Below are 23,390 nucleotides of genomic sequence, written 5' to 3' on the forward strand. Positions count from 1 at the left end.
CCGGGCCTGGGAGCGATTCTTTGCCAGGCGGCAGCTCTGAGCGTCAATCACATGACCCTGTCTTGGAAACCCGTGGAGCTACTGAGCCAGCGCCGGCCGAGTGGGGCAGAGAAGAGAGGGACGCAGCCACTGACCTCCCTCACGGGTGTCTGTGTCCACCTTGTCCCGCCCTCCACACACACACACACACACACGCGAGTGAGAGTTCAAGGACTTGTCACTCAATGCCCCATTTTTATTCAGCAATTACTTTAATCTCAGGACCCTAGGAACACCAGCAGCCGGCCCCAAGCCCTCGGGCCTCTCTCTGGAGGCTGCCGGGACGTGTTTGTGGCTCTGGGTGTGACACTGTATATTCCCGTGCTCCTCGGGAAGCTCCCAGCAATCCAAGCAGACAGATGGGTGCGAGGTACTTTGCACAGCCTCTGGGCCCCTCCTGCTGCCGTGGGCACTGGCGCCCAGCTCTGGGTCTATGGGGGAGCTGGGCTAGGGCCATCGTCGTAAGCCATGGGAAGCTTAGAATAAGGATCTTCTGTCCAGGGACAGTCACCGCAGAGCAGGGCTGTGCCCCGGTGGGCTCCAAGGGTCTCTAGAGGCAGGGCTAGCTGCGGGCGCCAGCACCTTGGTCATGGGGGAGGGGCAGTCGTCCTGCTGGCGGTCAGCTGGCGGTTCCCAGGAAGGCTGGACTCCATGCCCGGGCCCTTGCCAACCTGGGCCAGTGGGTGTGCCACCCCCAGCCCCAGAATCCACCTGCCGAAGCAGCCCAGCAGCCCCTGCACGTGGGGCTTCCCTGGGCAGCGCTGGGACGGGGCCTGTTTCTGTTCTCTCAGCACCTCTGGACCCGGAGTCGTCTGAGAACCCGGGGAAGCAAACGCATCGTAGACGCCTGAGGACCCGAAGGGGCCTCAGGAGTCATTCAGCTCAGCCCCTCCTTGCAGCCTGCTGAGAGGTGGCCCAGGCGGCTCGTTCATCCTTGAGACGGAGAGCTCACCACCTCTCCGAGGCAGCACCCTCCACCTTGTGGCTGTTTGGGGCCGGGGGAGGGCTGGGCCAGCAGCTTCTGTTTGATGGACGGAGACTGAGCGGTGCAAGGTGAGGGCTTTCCTTGCATCTCTCCGGGGGAGGCTTCTCAGCCCCCTGGGGGGGGGGGTGGCGAGCTGGGAGGACGGGGTGGGAGAGCGGGGGCAGGGAGAGCAGGAGTCCAGCGGAAGGGAGTCGCCGGAGCCTCTCGTGGGCCCGGCCTAGGATGCCCCGATGTCGTCATAGTCCTCATTGCCAGTGGAACCAGGCTGGGGCGTGGGGGATCCTGTGTGGCCAGGGGGCTCGGGTTAGTGGGAGGCTCGTCACCGCCCCTCCTGCCCCATGGGACAGAGCCGAGCGGGTCCGAGTCCGCCCCCTCCCCTGTGATGCCGGGCGGTGTGCAGTGATGAGACTCCCGTTGTATGCTCTTGGTCGCGGCCAGCTCCCTTGCTGGCCTGTCAGCCCAGAAGGCAGAGCCTCGTCTGTGCGGTGTAGGGCTACAGTCCCCAAGCTTGCACAGGAAGTGCTGGGCGACTGAGTGCTGGCAGACGCTTGCCACCTCAGTGTCCCCCCCAAGGGACCATCGGCCACTTCTGTTTGAATGCCTCCGCTAATGGGGAGCTCACTTCCTCTCGAGGCACTCTTTGAGTCTTTCTCTGTCTCATCCCCATCCATGTTCCCCACCTCCTCATTTTACTTCCTTCCTTTTCCCCTTGGGCCAATGGATCCGATGGATCCAGAGTTCCCCCTACGCGTGCACCCGCTGCCCCTGACCATCCCCCCCTTCCGGGACCCACCTCCCCTGCCGCTGGCACCTGGATACTGAAACTGGTCCGTCGAGGGAGGCTGGGGCGGCGGCTGGAAGTTCTGGTACCACTCCCCGGAGGAGGTGCTGGAGCTGTCGTCAGCCGAGGGCCCTGCCGGAAAGCCCCAGAGCCGGTCACTCTCTGCCTGGGGACAGCCAGCTCACGAGCTGCCAGGGCTAGGAGGCCCTCCCGACTCACAAGAGTGAAGTCCCTGGCTTGACCACGAATAAGAAAATGAAGGTCCGGAGAGGGGTGGAGGCTTGCCCAAGGTCACACAGCGAGTGGCTGCGGGGCTGGGGCCGGGATCCCGAACTCAGCCTGGCTCAGGGCTTCCGGCTGCACGCTTCCTCCAGCCAGGCCGGCTACGGGATGGGAGGCTGGGGTACACGCAGAGTCCTCCTGGGCCCAGCTTACCTGAAAAGGTAGCCTGGGAGCCAGCCAGCTCCAAGTTCGGGGGCTGCTCCAAGAAGGGGCTCCTCTCTGTAGAAAACACCTGAGGGGTCCACAGAGGTAGCCTGCTACTGGGGCTGTTGCAGTAATCCTCCCCGGAGGACGTGCTGGATCCCCTGTTGCTTCCTGGGTGGCGCTGAGAGCCCAGGGAGGGCGTGTCTGCGATGTAGTGTCCAGCCCTGGCGGGTGGGACCTGGGAGGCACTCGTCTCTTCAAGTCCTGGGCCAGGAAAGGGAGGATGGTGAGGAAAGAAGCGGCAATGCACCAAGGGGGCTTTCAACTCGGTCGGGGCCGACATCCCGTATCACCGACTCACCTTCCTCCAGGGGAGGCATCTGGAACCTGCTCTGCTGGATCTCCTCCTCCGTGACCCGGTGCCGCTGGGAATCTAGAAGCAGAGCGGTGGTGAGGAGGGGTGAAGGTCCACCTCCTGGTCCTGGGAGCCCGGAGGAGGGGTGGGTGGGCCTCGGGACTTGGGAGGGGGCCCCGAGGCCGAGCAGTGGAGGAGGACAAGCCCAGGGGTACCGAGGGGCTTAGAATTTCCCATCACACCCCAGGCTCTTGTCCAGCCAGACCCCAAACCTCAATCTCTAACCAGCACGGGGACAGGCTGCTTCTGGCCAGAGACCCCAGTGCCTCGAGCCTCTCTGGCCCGCCAGCTGCCCCTCCTCCTCCTTAAGGAAATAGGAAGAGTCCTGGGCTCTCCGCTCATGCCCTGGAGACTCTGGGCAGGAAAGGGGCAGGCGGTGCCTTCTAGGAGCACCTAGAACTTTCTAAGAGCACCTAGAACTTTCCGGAGTGGAAGCCTTGCTTACATCCAGTTCCCTGTTTCAGAACTGGAGAGATGTGGATTTGTTGAGTCTTAAGGACTTGAGGGTCTGAAACCTTGCCATCAGCTCTCTCAGAACCGGTACCCCTGAATTTCCTTCACAATGTCACAGGATTTTGGACTCCTGGTCTTGCCTCTTACGTGCCTGGGCTCAGAATCCCGGGCTCTAAGGATGCCTCATCCCGGTGGCTCCCAAATGCTGATTTGTGGCACAGAGCAGAAGTGGAATCACCCACCTCCCACCCCATTGGCCCTGGTGTGCCGGGTGGGGCACAGACAACCGGTGGTCCCCAATATCCATTCTCCCCTCTGGCCTTTATCTGGACACACAACTGCTTGGGACAGAGGTTTCGTCTGTCGTCCTCTCTTACAGCTGGGGGGGGGGTGGGGGTGGGGCTTAAGTTCCAGCCGGGGTGATGTGGGTGGCTGTGATGTGGGCATCTCTGGCATCCTGCCTTTTAGGGTAGGGCATGCCCCACCTTCCCTTCCCCTCCTGCTGCCCAGAATGTGGATGTTGTAGTGAGCCACGCTGGACCATGTGGACAAGGGCAACAGCTTAGGGATTGCACAGCGGCAAGAAAGGAGGAGGCTGGGTCCCTGCCGACTTCTTAGGACGCTGTCATTTGGGGACCTCCATCACACACAGCCAAACTCTCATCGTCGCTTATATGGTGGGTCCCGGGGAGAACCGGGGAAGGTTTGACAAGCTCCCAAGGGACTTCACAATAGGCATGGGATTCTGTGCTCTAACCTCCAGCATTGCATGGGCCCTGCCTTAAGCACTGTCTTTCCTCGTCCTATCCCCAGCAGGCGGGAAGGAAAGCTGGAAAAGCCGGCTGAGAGGTTCAAGCTGGGCTTGCCCATGAAGGGAGGGGAGGGTGCCAGGTTGATGGGCAGAATGGGACGCAGAAGGGGTGTGGGAGAAACCATCTGAATGAATGTCTCTTGCTTGGACTTGCTTGTCTAACACGGCCACAGCCACCTTCTGGTGAATGTCGAGGGGCGGGTCTTAAGACCCTGCGTGGCCAGAGACAAACGTGGGAAAGAAGGAAGTTGGAGCCATGGAGAGGTCTCTAGGGTCACAAAGTATTGTGAGAGCCTCAGTGTAGGACCATCTGCAGTGGATCCAGTGGGTAAGAAGGGGCATTCAACCCATGTCATGCAGGGGTCACCAGATGGAACCTACGGAGGGTCCCCAGCCACATGGGCCCTCTCCCTGGTAGGGGCGGGTGGGCCCTCGGGGGCCCAGGCACTCACTGTAGAAGGTGGTCAGGGCCACGGGAGGCTGGGCGCTGAAGTCATAATGCTCATAGTCTGAGTCCGAGCTGGAGTCCGAGTCCTTGGGGGGTAGGGCCTGGACCTGGATGGGCAGCTTGGGAACTGGGGAGAGAGCAGAGTTGGGGCACCGGGGAGTGGTGGGCAGAAAGGCGCAGGGAGAGGCAGCAGAGAGCGTGGGTGGGGGGGACCAGAGACAGAGCGGCAGGGAGAGCACGGGGTAGCCCATCTTGTACAAGCCCATCCAGCCTGGGTTTTCCAAGCCCCCCCCCCCCCACTTCAAACACGGGGAACTAGTAACACGTGTTTATTTCACAAGGAAGGTGCAGTCACTACATGTGAGGCGCTGTTCTAACATTTAAAACATGATCTCGTCTGGATTCTCGGAACAACTCTGTGAGGTAGGTGCATTACGGTCCCTCTTTTACAGCCGAAGAAACTGAGGCACAGGGAGGTTCTCACCTTGCCCAGAGAAGCGGGCAGTGTGGCTCTTAACCTCGAGACCATAACATTCAGTGAGCGAATGCTCTGGGCCCAACTTGTGTGCTAAGTTCTGTATTCATAGTCTCTTCTCAAATACACGGATACCGTGCAGAGAGAATATGTATATAATTTGGCTGAGTTTTGTATTGCTTTTCCGGTCACCGAATGCTTTCAAATAAAGGTGATTTAATGCAGTCATAATGCAATGCAATGAAACTCGAGTTCCTTTACAAGACTTTCAAGAGGTATAAATCCCTACGTTGTAAAAGATGGATGACTGATCTGATTTTTTTTTTCATTCAGAAAAATGAAATAAAATTATGTTCCAGGAAACCTGGATGGGGCTCTGCAGGAAGGCTGATTGAGGCTATTGAAAGACGCGATAATATCACAAACCTACCAGCCAATTAGCAGGGCAGAACTTTCCTCTGAGAAATGCCCTGTATTATTCCAGAACTCTAAAGCCTAGTCTAGAACGGCTGCCTTGGAGGGTCCTCTGCCCAGATCGAGGCACGACATGCTCAAGGTCCCACGGGCACCAGTGGGCTGACTGAGGTCTCATCTCCAACTGGGACGCTGCTTTGACCTACACAGGTCTGACCCTCCAAAAAAGGATTCCTTTCCTGTCCTCCCCAGCCTTCCTCACTCCCAGGGTGGTGGACATCGTACCTTCTTCTTTGGAAATGGTGATGGGAACATCTTGATAGCTATTGATCCCCTCTGGGGTGGTGGTGGGTGGGTGCTGGTCATTCACCATAATGGGCAGGGCTGAGAGAGGAGAGGCAGAGACGCTATAAGTCACTTTTTGGTCTCTCCCGGTCTAGCTGGTCCTGTTCTCACGGAGATGCCTCTCTCCCCATCTCTCCCTCGAATCCACACGCACGCACGCAGTCTAGTCCTCCCATGGACCGCTTCTGCCAGGCATGCTGGGAAAATCCTGCCCATCGGGAGGTGCTCCCAGGGGTCTGGGCTGGGTGGCCATTGCTGGGTGGTGCTCCATTCTGCTGAGTCCCTTGAGGCCCCCATCCCCCTGAGAAGGCCACACCTCAGGCCTGCTGCTTTCCCTCTCTGGGCCTTTCCTGTGGCTCCAAGAACTCTGCACCTACCGTATTTTCCTTTAACTTTCAAGAAGATGAAGGCTGTGGAGATGAGTAAGCCAAGGAGGAGAATTCCCAGAATGATGCAGAGGATGAAAAGCATTAGTTCTCGCGATTTCCAGGCTTCTGCTTTCTGGATCGTAGTAGGTTCTGGAAGCAAGAACCCCAAATCAGAAAGAGGAACGGACATAGACTTCTTGCCTCTCCAGCATCTCTGCAGCCGACCTACTTCCCTTTTGGACTTATCTTCCTCCTCTCTTCTTTTTTCCGAATGTCCCCATCTGCTTTTAGACACTTTATATTGGGAGGTGCCCAAGAAATGTTGAATGAACAATTAGCTGAGTGAGCCTTTCCCCTGGCCACCCGCTCAGTAATCACTGAGTGCCCACTGTGTGCCCACTAGGCTCTAGGGATACAAATACGACATTGGCATCATAGGCCTTGAGGGCCACTGTCTAGTGGGGAGATCAACACGTTGACTCATCCAATATGGCGCCAGGCTTACTGGGAAGGAGGTATGGGCAGGCATGAGGCCTTACAAGGGGCCTTCTCGGGTAGGGCAGGGTGGGAGGTGGACACCGAGGCTGGCTTTCCAGAGAAGGTGACGTGGAGCCACCTCTGGCAGCGAACAGACCATCAGGAGGGCGAGATGTCCTTTCTGTGCCCTGGATGCATTGTTCCCATCAGACACGTACTCCCTGAGGGCAGAGGTGAGGGCCGTGATTCTGGACCTCCCAGCTCCGCAGCCCTGATGTGACTTCCTGTCTTCACCCCTCTCTCGGTGCCACCCCTGCTAAAAAAGAACCCAAAGCCTGCAAAGAGGCTATAATGAGGCAGGTGCTTGGAGCCCTCGAGAGAGGAGAGATGGGACTCATCTCCTCCTCGGTGTTAGGCCACAGGGCTGGATGAAGGGTAGTGACAGCACCACAGGGGGCTGGTGGGATGCAAGCATCCTGACCCCCTGGCTGGGCATAGTGACTGCTCCCCACTGCCAAGAAATTACCCTCTCCCTGTTCTCATTTTTTCCCCTCCCCTGCATCTGCAAAGGGCTTGACTTGAACCAGGGTGGGAGGTGGGTTTAGCAGCAGGAAGTGGGTGTAAGAGTGGGTGTAAGCTGGGCTGCAGGGGCCATGAAGAGACCAGTGAATTCGGGCCCAGAGGGACAGGCTGAAGGCAGGGCTGTGGGGCCAAGGGCTAGAGTGTGGTCTTTGGAGGTGGACCTTTCTTTGCTCTTTGAAGGCTGATGAGGCTTCCCACCTTGACCTCAGAGAGAGAGAGGGAGTATGCGAGTGGGTGTCTGGGGTCCTGGCAGGAGTTCACCCTACAGCCCGTACCCTTCCCAGCGTTCCATTCCCTCTCTGTGCCTTCATCCATTGCCAGTTGTCTGTCAGGACTTAGTGCCCCTCCACTCCGTCCCCAGGCCCCTGTCCACCTTCCTCCAGTGGAAGCAGGGGACGGCACCCAGCCCGTGAACCTGGGCCAGGCCCCCCGCCTATCCCGGGGTTGCCAAGGGGCTCCGTGCCCGGACTAACTAATCACGAGAACACCTAATGCTCCGGCAGTGCTTACCGTGTGCTCTGCCCTGTTCTAAGTGCTTTAGAAAAATGAATTCACTGGAGACTCACAGCAATGCCAGGAGAAAGCTACGGCGATTATCATCCCCACTTTATAGTCAAGGGATCTGAGGCTCAGAGAGACTCAGCCCAACATTACCCAGCTAGCAGGGGACACGGCTGGGCTTTGAGCCTCAGGAGTCTTCCTGGAAGTCAGCCAAGCTACACACAGCTGGCGGGCAGACCAAGCCTGGTTCAGATCAGAGCCTTGGATGCAAACTCCGGCCAAATGCCGGCTGGCTGCGCCTTCATCCTGTGAGCGCGAGCTTTTTTCTCCGTGTAAAGGCTCTAATGAGACCTCCCCGATGGGGACACCAGGAGCATTACAGGGCCGGGAACTAATGATGGCAAAGCTCTGGACCGGTGCCCGGGATGTTATCAACCCACTGACTGTGAGCTGCCACTGGCCCGTGTCAGACCAGGTCAGCGCTGGCTCTCTCCAGCCCTGTTCTCCTGCCTGACAGGAGAGTGGGCTCCTGTCCATGAAATACCAGGATTCGGGAGAGCTGTGGAGCTTACATGGCAGGGAGGGGAGAGGAGAGGGGCAAAAGCACCCACAGAATGGAGCCCGGGGACAGGGAGGGGGCGGAGGGAGCGGCAAGTCCATCGGCTGGAGGTAGGGGACGTGGGAGGCGTGCACCCACCTCCCTGAGAAACCGCACACCCAGCGACACTCACCCACAGTGACCGGCTGAACGCTTGCAGGGGCTTCGGAAGTGGACAGATTGAGCAGACTTCGGGAGCCTGTCAGAAAGCACCGATCATTTACTCAACACGTATTACCAAGCGCCTACTGTGTGCCAGTCCTTGTGTTAGAAACTGAGCAAGACAGACAAGTGACCTGGAACTTGGGGGTGCATATGGGTAAGAAAACCTGCCTTTCCCACCCCCCACCCCCCACACTAAGGAAACTTCATGCTGGGAAGTTTCTTGGGTTAGAGTAAGAGGCTGATGAGAAAAGAACGATCCTTTCTTTCTGTAAAATCTGCTACAGACCCCAAATCTCTTTTTCTGTCAAGTCCTGGGTTCGTTCTTCACATTGGCCTCGGGAGCTGGGAAGCCGACATTACGATCACTATCATAATCGCTTGACAGGTAAGGGACGGGGCTTACAAAGTCCCTCGGTGGATATCACCCGATTTCCCAGCTACCCTGCGAAAGGGCAAGGATCGGCAACCACACGGTCATGGAACTGAACCCCCCCGCCCCAGTGGGTAAACGGTGGAGCTAGGCTTCGTAGACAGGTGTCTGAGCTCCCTCGCGACGCCTAATGCCATGTTTCTCTGGGTCTAACGCTCTGGCTTTGTCATAGTTTAACACCTCCGAAATTGGGGCGATGGCATCCATTGTTACAATGGATGGCGTGCCACGAGTTTATTTTGGCAGCATTGTTGTCCTTTATGGTACATAAAATAATAAGCGTGACCTCCCGATGCCGCCTTAGATTTGGCGAAATACGGCAGAGTCCGATTCTTAGTGAGGAAATGAGGCTTAGCGGAAATAAGAGGTACCGGGTGCTCCCCAATGCCTGGCACGTGATCGGGGCCCCAGACTCTGTCGCTGATGTTATTAGTGTCTCCCACTGTTATCCTTCTATGCCACCAACCCTGGGATAGCAGTTGGTTTCATGTCCTTGAGCCAGTTCCGGTCAACAGAGACCATTGCTTAGCATGCAGGAATGTCTCACCAAATATTGGACGTCACGATCTGGGGGCTGAATTGAGGAATCTGGGGGCAAGAGTGCCCTGATTAATTAGCCGTGTCTCCCTGGGCATGGTAAGGGCAACGGTCCCTGGAAGGCCAGTAGTTGTCATTCCTAACCTAGTCCAAGCCGTGGTCCCTGGCCCACCAGTTCTCAGGCTTCAGATTCGGGTGGAATCGCTAGTCTACATCCGGGGGTAGGTGAGGTAGGGGTGGGTGGGGAGGAGGGATACCTGAGCAGAGGACTCTGGCTGCCCTCGACTGTCTGCAGAGATAGGGGTTGTTGAACCTCCAGAAGCAATCGGAGGGGGTGGGCTCCTCCCCCTTGCATGAGTAGTACATTTTCCCCGGCAGGGAATGGGGCAGCCCCTGGAGTCTTGTGGCCACGGTCCCACAGCCCAAGGTCCGGCAGAGCACCTGGGCCTCCGAGGAGTACCACTCACTGTCACACACTGTGCTCCAGACCCCACGGAAATGTACTTCCACCTGCCCCTCGCAGGAGTCGGCGCCCCCAGTCAGGCGCCAGGACTGGTGCTCTGCAGAGGAGAGGTGCGGGGGGTGGGGGTGGGGGCAGAGTCAGGTCAGGACCCTTTGGGCTGAAACCCCCCGCTCCCCCCCCCCAAGCAGGCCTGGCTCATGGATGCAAACACCCTACAGCCAACCAGTCTCCAGAATCCGTGTCCTTCCCCGTCTATATCTGCCCACACATCATCTGCTGCCATCTACACTGGCCCATGCTGCTCTGCTACTCAAACTGTGGTCCGTGGATCTGCAGCATCGGCGTGGCGTGGGATCTGGTCAGAAACTCAGACTCTCCAGCCCTGCCCGCACCTACTGAGTCAGAATCCCTATTTACCAAGACCGCTTCTCCCCAGCCCCCATGCCCGCGCCCAAGTAGAAAGAAACACTGGCTGGACCAGAGCTTCGTGGCCTCATCTGGAAGGCTGACAGCCTCCTCCGTCCGGCTCCCCTTGCTGCTCTGAACCCGGTGACCGGCTGGCCCCGGGGAAGAGTCTCACCACCGATGTGGCTTCCTCCAGGAGGTGGGCAGGCTTAACCTCCAACTCTGGAGTCCTGTCTCCCTCTAAACTCCACCTGGCTTGCTTTCTTAGGGCGCTTGTCACTCTCTCCCTCCGATGTTGCCTGTCTCTTATGTGCTTGTCTCTTATTTGCTTGTCCCCGTATTTGCGAGGACTCGACCTCGCTCCGGCAGGGGTCATCCCTCCCGGCTCCCAGTAAGTGCGGGTAGATGACCCCCGGCTCACCTGAGCACAGCACGCCGGCGTCCTCCTTGTGACCGCAGTAGCCGTTTCCTGGCAGCCCAGGGCAGTCCCACAGGTGGTCCTCGGTCCCCGAGCAGTTCACCTGGTCCCGGTGGATGGGTCCTTGGCCGGGCGCGAAGTGCAGGCCGGGCAGGGCCTGGACCGCCCAGCCGCAGTTCAGCTGCCGGCACACCACGTGGGCGTCCTTCAGGTCCCACGTGTCGTCGCACACCGACCCCCACTGGCCGCGCTCTAGCATCTCCACGCGGCCGGCGCACGGACCGCTGCCGCCCACCAACCGCACCGCGCGGTTCTCTGGGGAAGGAGAAGAGGTTTGTGGGTGGTTGGGAAGAGCGTGGGGGGAGGGGAGAGGGTGGTCCTAGCGGTGGATCCGATGAGACGAGCTGGTAGCTCGGTGGGCAGGACTGGAAAACCCAGTCAGGGCTGAGGACCTAGTGGGCAGACGTGGGGGACTCCGCAGGACTAAGGACCTGTGGGTGGGCTATGGGGCCGGTGGGAGGGGCTAGTAACCTGGTGGGCGGGACAGGGGAAATCTGTGGGCTTGCGGACTGGGTGGGCGGAGCTGCAGGCTGGTGGGTGGGGCTAGAGGCCTGGTGAGCGGAGCCCGAAGAGCAGGCCGTCCTCGGGGCTGGAGAGCCGTGCTGCTAAGGGACACAGGGAACGTGGCATATTTATGCACATGGGAGGTAGGGGCAGAGATAGAGGTCCTGAGCGAAAGCAGAGGCGGGACCAGTAGGTAAGGGCTAGAGACCCAGTTAGGATTGGGGAGCCAAGGGGTCAGGTTGGGGACCACAGTGGCGGAGCTGGAGATCTAGTAGGGGGAGTCCAGAGCAAGTCCAGATCTGAGGACTTGCTCAGAGCTGGAAATGAGACAGTGCTGCAGTCCTCCAGTGTGGGAGCCAGCTGTGCTTGCATTGGTGGTGGGTGGCCGGTGGCGGGCGGCGGGGGGTGGGGTGGGGGGTGGGGGAAAGGAGGGTCCGGCGGGCAGGCCTTGGGTCCAGTGGCCAGGGCTGGGGACAGGAGTGAGGGACAATGGCTTGAAGGCCTGAGGGTAGGGCAGGCAGGGCCAAGGTGGCGGTTTACTTGTACCTGCGCAGGTGACCTCAGCTGGCCTGTCGCTGTCGCACGGACGCTCCACCACGTCGCAGAGTGGCCACTCGGGCCCTCTGCACAGGACGGCGGGCGCCAGGGCCAGTGTGGCGTTCGGGGCCTCGCTGGCGTTCCCCGCGCCTGGACCAGGCGGCAGCTCTGAGGGCGTCAGGGTGGGCTGGACGGCTGCCCCCGCCCCGCCGCAGCTCAGCGCGCGGCACGCGGCCTCAGTGGCATTGTGGTTCCAGAACGCCCCGCACGCGGGCTCCCACGACTTCCGGATCCAGACCTCCACCGTCCCGCTGCAGTGGCTGCTCCCATTCACCAGGCGGATCCCGAGCGGCTCTCCTGGAAGTGCCAGACGCCAGCTGAGACCTCCACCGATTGGGACTCTGCAGATCCCAGGGATGGCAGTGGGGGGCGGCGGCTTCCAGGGGCTCCACCGCTGACCTGCTGTGTTACCTCAGACTATACCCTCCTGGGCTCTGGGCCTCAGCCTTCCCATCTGCAGAATGGGGCTGGGCTGGTTCATCCCCAATCCCCCTTTGGGGCCTGACCTGGTTCTCCTTAGAGTCAGGAGACGGGGGCTGAGGGTGACTGTAGAGGTTAGGATGCCTTTGTTCCATCTAGGGTGACAGAGAACCAGGGGTCCAGTCCCCACAAACCTCCCTCTCTTGCCCCTGTCCTCAGGGCACCCTTGTGGGGAGGAAGGGCAGAGTTCTGGGTGCCAGGCCCTGCCCTTGTACTGTGGATGCCATGCGTCCACTCTTAGGCTCCTCTGCTGTTCTGAGGGTTACCATTGAGGCCGCCATCATGACCTTGAAGCCCTGGAGGATGGATATGGGGTTGAAGACGGGCTTCTTGGGATAGTGGTAACCCAGACACCGTCCTTGGGGAGTCACCTGCCTATTTTTGCCCAGGACTGCACCCTCAGGATAGCACACAGCTTTGCACAGAGTAGGTGCTTAATATGTATTAAGTTAATCAAGGACCCACTTGGCAGAACCCACACCCCCCCAACTAAGAGTTCTTCAGCTTGTTCTCAGCAAGTCTCCTTAAAATGCTTACTGAACATTTTGACCACCCATACGTGACATTTTATTTTAAGGTAAGCCCCTTGCCCAGCGTGGGGCTTGAACTCATGACCTTGAGATCCAGACCTGAGCCGAGATCGAGAGTCAGATGTTTAATGGGCTGAGCCACCCAGGTGCCCCAAGCATATGTGACATTTTATCAGTGGCCTTTCAAAGATGACAGTTCTAAGATCTCAGAGGGAAGGTGATGCTAGGACTCAGGCACTGAGCCAGGAAGTTAGGGAGCCTCCCTGATACCCTAAAAGTCTGTTTCCTTTCCCCATCACTCAGGACACCCCCTGCTTGGTCTCAGAAAGCTGGCTGTGCACCCCAGAAAGATTGTTTCCTTACCTGACTCCAAGGGCTGGGTCTCTGTGCTGCTGGTGTTGGGCTGGCCGGATGGGGTTGGAGACGGGTGACCTGAAATTAACCAGCAGCGGCCATGGTGGGTGAGTGAGCACAGAGGTAGAGGGCACAGAGGTGCCTTCAAGGACAGGAGACACTTTCTGGAGCCAGTTTCTGTGGCTACGTGGGGACCTTGATACGACATGGCCCTGGGCATTGGGCATAGTTGCCTCCATTCAGGGTAGGGAAATTCTCAAGCTTTCTTCTGGGGCATTTTCCACTTCCCCTTTGAATTGTGCAAACGTGCTCAGACATCAGAGTAGAGCAGGGAGGAGTGACTGGGGGCTTTGGGGACACACTTCCTGGCTGAGTGACCGTGGATGGGCTACTACCCTCTCTGGGTCAGAGTCCCAGTTTGTTGGCAATAGCACTTAGGCAGGTATTGTGAGGCGAAAAGGAGTCAATACCTATAAAATACTAGACCTACAGAAGAAGCTCAAATGGGAGTTATTGTCAGGAAGAACATTGTTGTTTGGAAAACCTGTTTGAGAAACTCACACCAGGCTTCTGGGTAATGGTGGCATAGGGGGGCGGGACCATCAGACTGCGGAGCTTTCAGATGCGGAGAAACTAACATTTGCCAAAGGCTGAAGTTATGCAAGGTCCTCGCAGATAGTATTCCATTTTCCTCCAAACAGGCAGTGAGGTAGATATTAGCGTTTGCTTTTTACAAATTGGGAAAGGGAGGCCCAAAGAATAGAAACCAATCGCCTGGCCCAGATGGTACCCCTTTGTCTTTCCAGAGCCCTGTCCTCTTGGCCCCCTGGGGGCTGACCTGTTTGGGCTAAATCAGCATCTCCCTAGGCCCTTTAGCTTTTGCTTGGCTCAGCCAACGGGGAGCCCCAGCAGAGGTAGGAGGGAGGGAGGAGCGTGGAGTGGTAGGTGCTTATTCCCCTGGCTCCTCCTGTCCTTGACTCTCTCCTTCCAGGTCTCACTGACCACTCCCTGGTCTTGTCTCCTTGGGTCCAGAGTGGCAACAGCTCAGCCACTTCTGGTTCTTGCTTACCTTATCCTTTGTAAATAGTCTTTTTGTTTTTCTGTGTGTTTTTAAATGTTTATTTATTTTTGAGAGAGAGAGAGAGAGAGAGAGAGAGAGAGAACACACAAGCAGGGGAGGGGCAGAGAGGGAAGGAGACAGAATCCCAGGCAGGCTCCACACGGTCAGTGCAGAGCCCGACGCGGGACTCAAACCCACAAACTGAGATCATGACCTGAGCTGAAGATGCTTAACCAACTGATCCACCCAGGCGCCCCTGTAAATAGTCTTTTTGTAAATAAGCCCCTTCAAAGTCTCCTATTTTGAAAGCGCCTCCCGTTTCCTGTTGGGACCCTGACTGATATTGGCCCGAGGCACCCCCGCCCCAGCTGAGCAAAAAGCAGAGCTTGGATTTGAATAGTCTCCGAGGAATGGACTCTGTGCTGGGCAGGGATATTCCAGTTTGCAGACGCAGAAAGGGAGGGCTGTGGCCAGGGCCGCTGTGCTCCCAAAGGAGCACCCCTGCATTCAGGGTCTCTCCCCTGCATTCAGAAGGACGTGTGCTCACTGATGGGCCGATGTGGGGAAGAGGCAGCGAGCCTCCTTCGTCCCTTCCTTCTCTTTCTTCTCTTTTGACCCAGTATTGGAGGCCCTGATGCAACCACAAGATGGAGGGAAATGCGGACCCAACTGGAATTTTGTGTAAGAAGTAAACCTTTTTTCCGGTTCACATCCTGGTGCCCCCTCCGAAAAAACATACGCAAACCCTCCAAAAAAACCAAAAAACCCAGAAGTGAACCTTTGCTGGGGTAAGCCATGAAGATTTCACCCTATGTTTGTTACCCCGGCCCAGCCTGGCCTGGCCTGACTGATCTAGGGGCTGCAGACTCAGGCACGGCTGCTACATATTCTGAGAAGCTTCTCCGGACTCGTACCCAGCCGTGCGCGCAGGCGCACCCAACGCTCAGGCCTGCAGACACAGCTCTCCTGTAGGCACCCATGTGGGCCACTCCATCACTCAGACAGAAAGTAATCAGGCCTAGAATTGCCTGTCCTTGCCAGCTCCCTGCTTGGCTGCCCGGCCTGACCCCCGGGGAGGGAAACGACTCAGAATTCAGAGCACAAACTCTGTGGCTAATGGAATATTCAGAACCAGGATCCAGACGCCCCGAGGTTAGGACTGCAGAATCCCGGTTCCCACAGCAAGGGTCCCAGTGCCACAGAGTAACAGTTTTCAATACGTGTGTGTGTATGCCAGGGCCCGGGGTGGGGAATGGGGTGTTGGCTGGGGCGTGTATGTGCTTGTGATTGTGGTGGGTGTGTGAGTGTGTGGTTGTGACCATTTGTGTGCAAGCGTCTGTGTGTGTGTGCGTGTGTGTGTGTGTGTGTGTGTGTGTGGAGGGCCCTAGATCGACTGCGTGTGTCTCTCTGGGTCTGGGAAACCACTCTCTCATGTGCAAAAACACACATGCTTTCTGCTAGACCAGAAAACCCTGGAGGGCGAGGCTCAAAGCTGAACCAGCCCTGTGTCCCAGGCTGTCCAACCCCGTGGTTGCTGATTGGCTGATGGAGGAGTGAGTAGACCTGCCAGGTTTTATTTTTTTTTTTTACATTTATTTATTTTTGAGAGACAGACAGAGACAGAGCACACGTGGGGGAGGGGCAGAGAGAGAAGGAGACACAGAATCCGAAGCAGGCTCCAGGCTGGGAGCTGTCAGCACAGAGCCCGACGCGGGGCTCGAACTCACAAACCGTGATGTCATGACCTGAGTAGAAGTCAGACGCTCAACCGACTAAGCCACCCAGGCGCCCCTAGACCTGCCAGCTTTAACGACAGCTGTCACCAAGGCAGTTTATTCATTCTCAAGGGTTTGTTTTCTGTGTCCCAGGCATTTTCCTGCCCCCAATCCCAAGAAGGGATCCTGGCTTTTGTGTTCTCTGAGTCCTGTGCCTGTAGGAACAAACGAAGAATTTCCCTCCCACCCTCCTTGCATCCAGGCCTCGGCTGGCACGCGGGGCCCAACGTAGCACCGGTGCGTCCCAGGCATCATTGCTGCCTTTGTCTGGTCCTGCGTCTCACACTTTTCTTTGCATTTGATTCACTTTTTGCTGGAGTAAATTTATTTGAAAAGGAACCGTTACCTTTTCCCGGGAATCTGCTCTACAACATTAAGATACTCAACTATAAAAGTGTGGATTGCAGTGTCTTGGATGGCTAATCACTGGACGCAGAGTGAATGCTCATTCGTTGGGGAAATGGAATGAATTATGGCCCATTTACAGCATGTCCTCTGATGCCGCCTTTATAAAGAATGAAATGGACACACTGGTTGGAGGGGTTTCCATCCTGTGTTGAGTAAGGAAGCAAGATGCAGGGAAGGAGGTGTAATGTGATACAATTTTGGTAAAGCGATGGCCAAAAAGAAAAAAAAAACACCTTTTATGAACTGGTACGATTCTATGGACATGGGGAAGAGCGTGGGGGGAGAGACAGAGGGGGCCAGATTTATGGGCGTGTGACCTGTGCATTCACAGGCCCCCAACCCAGAAGGTTCCCTGGACGTGGTTTAGTGCTGTCTCCATCTTGAAATTCTTAATAGTTTTTTAACAAGGGGCTCTACATTTTTCTATTGCACTGGGGGGGGGCCCTTCACATTTTGTAACTGGTCCTGGGGCCGAGCCTTATGCTGGTGGGAGAAGAGAGGGAGAGAGAGAGAAAGCAGACAAGGAAAGAAGGAGATAAAAGGCTGTATTTAGAAAACCATGGGTGGTATGAATCCATTTCTATAAAATCAGGTACCGAGGTAGACGTGCGCAAACTTAGCGAATATAGAGCCAAATATATAGCAAATATAGAGCCAAATGGACTTTTAGTACGGCGTGCCCCAAATGGAAGCTAACTGCGAAACTAAGTGTACTAAAAGGAAAGCCGCATAAGAAATATTAAAAGGCGCGTCATCATCGAATAAAGACGGTCTCTTTGATAGGCTCAGAAAGAATGACAGAGCCTCGAAGAGAAAATCATTGAAATAATTAAATCTTTTTCTTCCCACGCGGCTCCGTGTTATTGGATACTAAACTCGGTTATGCTGTGTGCCCCACAAAATCATCTTGAGTTGTGCGCCCCTCCCCGTTCTGCAAAAGTATGGACCCACAGGGATGAGAGATGGAGGGGAGGGCTCCGACCGGGGGGAGAAAAACTTACCCCCCCCAGCGCAGGACGACGGACAGCAGCTTTTCCGGCCGGCCCGAGCAGAACAGGCCAGGACCCTGGACAGGGTAGCCAGGGGAAGATGCCAAGGGAACGTGAAATGTAGGCGACTGAGGACAGGAAAAATGAAGAGTCACCTTGCCTGGAGGCTGAGAGACACTTGTCCTCCTCTTGTGTCACCCAGGCCCGTGGGACACCCCGGGGCTTGGAGAGCTGGGGGACATGGAAAGGGAAGAGGCGTAGACCCTGAAGGAGAGGCCGAGGCCCAGCTGGCCGGCCCAGTGTCAGAGCAAGTGGGGGAGGGGAGCTGTCAGGCCCCTTCGGGGTCACCAGAACACCGCCCTGGGCACGCCCGGCACACGGGGTGAGAGAAACACCAGCTGAAGGCTCCAAAGATGTGCCGAGAAAAGCATAGACATAATAAGTGTTTGCCGAGAGGACGATGGTGCAGGGCCGGGGTTTGGGGGAAGGCAGGGTGGAGACGGAGGGCTACAGCCACGTACGTGGAGGGGGCCCACAGAGAGAACCAGCGCGCGGAGGGGAGCATGTGTCGCCTGTCACAAGCACATTGTTTTCTTTTTAACATCAGTATAAAGTGTCATGAGCTCACGTCAACGGCCTTGAGAACAACAGCAGCAGAGCCCTTTTGATCCAGTCATTTCGTTTCTGGAAACCTGTCCTAAAGAAATAATCTGGAATACTCCATAGAGATTAGAGACCATGTGTCAGAATTGGAAAGTTCTAGATTCCTTTCTCCACCTGAGCCCTTTTCTGTTGTTGTTTTTTTTTCCTTTTAAGAGAGTGTGAGTGGGGGAGGGGCAGAGAGAAGGAGAGAGAGAATCCCAGGCAGGCTCCGTGCTGCCAGCGCAGAGCCCGATGCGGGGCTCGAACTCACGAACCGTGAGATCATGCCCTGAGCCTAAATCAAGAATCGGAGGCTTAACTGACCGAGCCACCAAGGTGCCCCCGAGTCCTTTGCTAACTGTGAGATTCAGGCAAATCATTTAACTTCTCTGAGCCTCGGGCATTCCCTCTGTAAGATGGGAGCAAGAAAGACCCCCAGTGCAGGCTCACCGTGAACATGAAAATATACGACACACTTTAGACAAAGCCTTCCCTTCCCTTGTTTCTAATAAGAAAAAAATTTACAGTCCTCTAAACTGGGGACAACTGAATTGTCTAAAAGCAACTGGCGGATCGGTTAGGAGGATCAACAATAAAAATATTTGCAAAAAGATATTCACAAAGAGTTTTTAATGATGTGGGGAAAACTACAAATACTTTGGGCTCTCCCCTCTGGCCCCCGCCCCCACCCAGCCCGGTTTTAAGCTTCTGAAGGTCTTCTGAGACCCAGAGGGAGCCCGAGTTCGGTCCCCCATTCTGTCCTCTCCTTGAACCCTGGACTTTTTCCCTCCGTGGCCCCAGTTGCATGCAGTTACGGTGGTTTTAGTGATGTGCTGTTGATTCCCATCAGGCCCGCTAGATTCTAAGGGTCACAGGGACAGGGATGTTCCATATCCCCGGCACTTGGCACAGTGCCTTGCCCAGAAGAGATGCTAAAAGGATATAAATAAATGAAATGTGATCTCTACTACAGAAAAAAAAAAAAAGCATAGGAAAAATAAAAACACTAACAGGAAATATGCCCATACGGTGAGTTTTGTTGTTTTCTCTCTCTTTTGGTTGCTTTAAATTTTTAAAATCTTCTACGACAAATTAAAAATTAAAGGTCTCCAAAGAAACAAGCGGGCCTTTTTTTGGGAAGAACATGTGGTTGGCTCGCGGTACTAATACAATGAGTTTTTTTAGTGTTCGTTTCTTTTTGAGAGAGAGAGAGAGAGAGAGTGCGAGCCCAAGTGGGGGAGGGGCAGAGCTGTCCGCACAGAGCCCGACACGCGGGGCTCGAACTCATGAACCACGAGATCATGACCGGAGCCGAAGTTGGACGCTTAACCGACTGAGCCACCCAGGTGCCCCCACAATGAGTTTGAAGCCAGCTGTCCACTCATTCCGCTCACCTGAGCCTGTGGAGAGGGTCTGGCAGATCACGTGGCCAGTGTGGCCGTGTCAGCCAGAGCCACACTCACGCCTGGAGGCGAAACAAAGAGCTCGTGTGCTCCGTGGGTCAAGGCGTTTCTTCTCTGGTAAATGTCAGGATTGTTGGGGACAGAGTGGAGGGGTCACACCGGGGCTGAGTGTTAGAGGAGGTGGGTCCGGGCTGATTTCTATCATTAACTTTCTGTGTCACCTCGGATGGGTCTTTTATACTCCAGACCTGTTTTCTCACTTACAAGACAACAGACTGATAGCTTTCTGGTCTCTTTAAGTCCTTCGATCCTTTCATTATAATTAGATAAAATATATAATGAAAGACAACTCTAATGAACACTCACTGTATGCCCCAGAGATGATGAGTATTATCAATGCGCTTTAATCCCATGTAGTATCTATTCGAATCCTGAAACTATCCTATGAAGTGGGAACTATTAGCCTCCCTGTGTCATCACAGAGAGAACTGCAACACAGAGAGGTTAAGCAAATCACCCACGGCCACCCCGCTGGTCAGCATTAGAGGCGAGCGTAGAGCCTGGGCAGTCTGGCTTGAGAAGCCACTCTTAAACCACTACATCGTGCTTCCAATATCCTATCGATATAAATGGAAAATGTGTCCTGTGCTCTCAGTCTGTCATTACAGGGGGCGGTTCATCATATGCAAAGAGTTCGTATGTATAAATGCGGCAAGAGGAGTAGAAATCTGGAGATGTTAGAGATCCTTTTGTCCAAAATGGAGAACTGTGTTGTGCTGCACTGTCCGGTATGGTTGCAATTTTCATTTTATTTAATGCAATTCGTTTAAACTTCATCTTGCAAACTGATAATTCGATCCAGTCGTTGGAAAACTTCAAAAACCGTTCGAGCTGCTTAGATCCGTGAATCTACCTTTGCCATAGCGAATTTTATGAAATCTGAGTACAGATCAAGTGCTGCTGATGAAACTTTAGGGTCCAGACTGAGATGGGCTTTAAATGCCAAGTATACACCATATTTCGAAGACTTGGTAAGAAAAAAAGTAGACTGTGAAATAGCTCATTAATAACTTTGTATATTGACAGCATGTTGAGATGATATTTTGGACATATGGGTTCAGTAAAATATATCATTATGTTCACTTCATCTGTTTTCACTTTTTAAAATGTGGCTACAGGAGAATTTAACATGACCAATGTGGCTCACATCATATTTGCATCAGACAGCACGATGTGGGGGAGAACATGGGCCTTGCATCCACAGGCTTGGACAGGAGACCCAGCCCTGCCCTTACTATTTTTTTTTTAAGTTTATTTATTTTGAGAGAGAGAGAGAGAGCACGCGTGCATAAGTGGGAGAGGGGCAGAGAGAGAGGGGGAGAGAGAGCGAATCCTAGGAGGGCTCTGTACTGTCAGCGCCGAGCCTGATTCGGGGCTTGAACTCATGAACCATGAGATCGTGACCCCAGCGAAAACCAAGAATCAGATGCTTAACTGACTGAGCCACCCAGGCGCCCCTTCCAATACTTTAGAAGAACTCATTTAATTTCATTTCATTCCCACAGCAAGCCCACAAAGTGGGGACACTGAGGCACAAAGACGTTTTGTAATTTACCCAAGACGACACGGTGAGAAAATGTCGGAGCTGGGATTTGGACCCAGGCTCTCTGGTTCCACAGCCCACACTCTCAACCGCTCTACTCCACTGGTTGGAATCCAGGGTCCTGGTTCGGCTTCAGTGACAGTGCTGGGGGCAGGGGAGTGGTTGGGGGGGAGTGGAGTGGGGGGGGGCAGGGAGCTCTGACAAGCCAGGGGATCTCCCAAACTCCTTCCACCTCTGCACCGCTCAGCAAGCCCTGAACTCAGACATGAAAGCTCCCCCCATAATGGTGGTACAGCTTCCGGGGGCTGATTTCCTAAAGGGGCCCTGACTCCCAGGGTGAGCTGCCACCGTGAGGAGACCATCCTTCCTGGGGCAGAGGCCCCTGGGATGGCATTTGTCCCACTGCCCTCCTAACACGGAGGACACAAGTCTGCCGGCTGAGCCACGAGCTGCCCCTGCCCCTTCCCCACCAGCTCCCCGACCCAGGCTGAGTCCGGTACCATCTGCCCCCTCCCCCCCCCCCCCCCGTTTCTATTGTGAGGAGGAAAGGGACACTTAGAAGACCAACCACCAGTGGAACCGAGGTGGGGTGGGGCGGGTATCGGGGAAGCAGCCAGGAGAGGGAGGGGGCCGGGACTAGACGACTGGTTCTCTTTCAAGAAATTCCCTGGAGGTCGTTAACTGGGCAGCGATCCGCCGAAAGGCTGGACAGAATAAAGGAACAAGCTACAATTCCATTAAATTTGGAAAGAAGCATGGTGCCTGTTTACACAAGTAACTTGCAACCGGAGTCGGAGCCGGTAGCTGTGTTCTGTCTTCGAAGGGACTTGGGGGGAGATTGTGACATCCAGTCGGGCTGCGTTTACTTTGTCACGGAGACCGAGGCTGGCCCAGGGGCTTGGTGGGACAGCACAGCCCTCGCTCACTGGTGTCGGTGGCTGTGGTGAATAGACCAGGCTGTACCCGCTGGGAATCTCTAAGTCCAAGAAGGTTGGGGTGACCTTCCTCCCTTTGGAACCTATAGAGAAGTTAGGGGGCTCCTGGGTGGCTCAGTCGATTAAGCATCTGACGTTCGGTTTCTGCTCAGGTCGTGATCTCACGGTTTGTGGATTCGAGTCCTGCACGGGGCTCCTCACTGACAGTACGGAGTCTGCTTGGGATTCTCTCTCTCTCTCTCTCTCTCTCTCTCTCTCTCCCTCTCTCTCTCTGCCCCTCCCCCACTCAGTCTCTCTGTCTCTCAAACTAAATGAACTGAAAGAAAAAATTTTTATAATTAAAAAGAAAATGTAAGGGGAAGTCAATGACTTTGGATTTTGGCTTTATTTTATTTGACGGGCGTTTTTGTTTGATTTCACTCTCTCCTCTTCTACCTAGGAAAATCTTGGGGACACAGAGGAAACTCAGTGCACACGCTATGAACTGGACCTTTGTGTCCCCCCCCAACCCACCAAATCTGTATATTGAAGCCCTCCTCCCCAGTGTGATGGTTCAGGAGGTGGGGTGCTTGGGACGCAATTCGGGTTAGATGAGGTCATGAGGGTGGGGACCTCCTGATGGAAAAAAGAACAGGAGACAGGCACTCTGGCCCTCTGCCATGTGAGGACACAGCAGGAAGGGGGGGCAGCCATGAACCAGGAAGAGGTTCCTCACCAGACACTGAGCCTGCAGGCACCTTGACCTTGGACTTCCCAGCCTCCAGAACTGTGAGACCACGTTGGTACTTCGAGCCATCCAGTCTGTGGCATTTGGCTCTAGCAGCCCAAGCTGAGACAGCACATGACTGATGGGAGTTCAGAGCTCCAGAGGACTCCACTCCCTCAGGGCAGAGAACTTCCAGCCTTTTTTAACTTTCTTGTGTCACCCTGTCACACGACAGAGGATGTTCATCTGCGTGACCCCCTCCCTGCATGCCCAGCTGGAATTTCTGTCCCCTCCATCGCCACGTCCAACGGCCGCTCATAATTTCCACCAAAAGGGAAGCTCAACCATAGGAACAACGCAACATAACCCGCTTTGGGGCCCGTTAGATTTCTGGAAGTCCCCCGTTCTCTCTCTTGCTCAAGAGAGCGAGGCTGTGTGAGTGACACTGTGCCGAGAGCTGAGAAATGAGTCTGAGGCTGGCCTGCGTTCAATTCCATTCACACCCGTTGACCGCTCGCCGCGTGCCGGGACGGGAGCAGGTGTCAGGGACACGAGCGTGTCACTGGGAAGGTCCGTGGGTTGCCTCGAGGGCTGCGGGGAGAACATACGTGAAATGCCTCGGATGTGGTATCTGGAAGCTGTCGTGAAGACCCCCCATCCTGAGGCTTTGGCCTACTTTCTCTTGTCCGGTGCTGAGTGGATACGGGGTGGGGGGGGGGGGGGGCATCTGGCTGTCGATTACACGTTCCGTCCCAGGCACGAAGATGGCTCTGAGGGCCCTTCAGCCTTCTCTGCAAAGGGACAGTTC

At 55.6% G+C, this 23,390-nt stretch overlaps 1 protein-coding gene across 5 annotated transcripts in view; it reads right to left on the bottom strand.

Annotated features, from left to right (window-relative positions):
- Window positions 1-214: 214 nt before the first annotated feature.
- CD6 (CD6 molecule) overlaps window positions 215-23,390 on the bottom strand; it is a 40,563-nt gene continuing 17,387 nt past the window's right edge. The window contains exons 2-13 of one of the 5 annotated variants that reach the window (XM_019414565.2): window positions 13,071-13,139; window positions 11,647-11,994; window positions 10,540-10,851; window positions 9,508-9,810; window positions 8,252-8,317; window positions 5,970-6,110; window positions 5,533-5,631; window positions 4,363-4,485; window positions 2,593-2,664; window positions 2,241-2,495; window positions 1,836-1,937; window positions 215-1,306 (exon numbers count right to left, since the gene is read on the bottom strand). In XM_019414565.2, the coding sequence (XP_019270110.2) occupies window positions 1,242-1,306; window positions 1,836-1,937; window positions 2,241-2,495; window positions 2,593-2,664; window positions 4,363-4,485; window positions 5,533-5,631; window positions 5,970-6,110; window positions 8,252-8,317; window positions 9,508-9,810; window positions 10,540-10,851; window positions 11,647-11,994; window positions 13,071-13,139 (1,955 nt within the window). In that variant the 3' untranslated portion in view covers window positions 215-1,241. Of the gene's footprint in view, window positions 1,307-1,817; window positions 1,938-2,240; window positions 2,496-2,592; window positions 2,665-4,362; window positions 4,486-5,532; window positions 5,632-5,969; window positions 6,111-8,251; window positions 8,318-9,507; window positions 9,811-10,539; window positions 10,852-11,646; window positions 11,995-13,070; window positions 13,140-23,390 lie in introns of all 5 variants that reach the window. The other 4 variants (XM_019414564.2, XM_019414569.2, XM_019414568.2 and 1 more) reach the window with 4 other exon arrangements.

This window comes from Panthera pardus, unplaced genomic scaffold (assembly GCF_024362965.1).
Source record: "Panthera pardus isolate Hobbes unplaced genomic scaffold, ASM2436296v1 HiC_scaffold_12, whole genome shotgun sequence".
NCBI classification, from domain to species: Eukaryota; Metazoa; Chordata; class Mammalia; order Carnivora; family Felidae; genus Panthera; species Panthera pardus.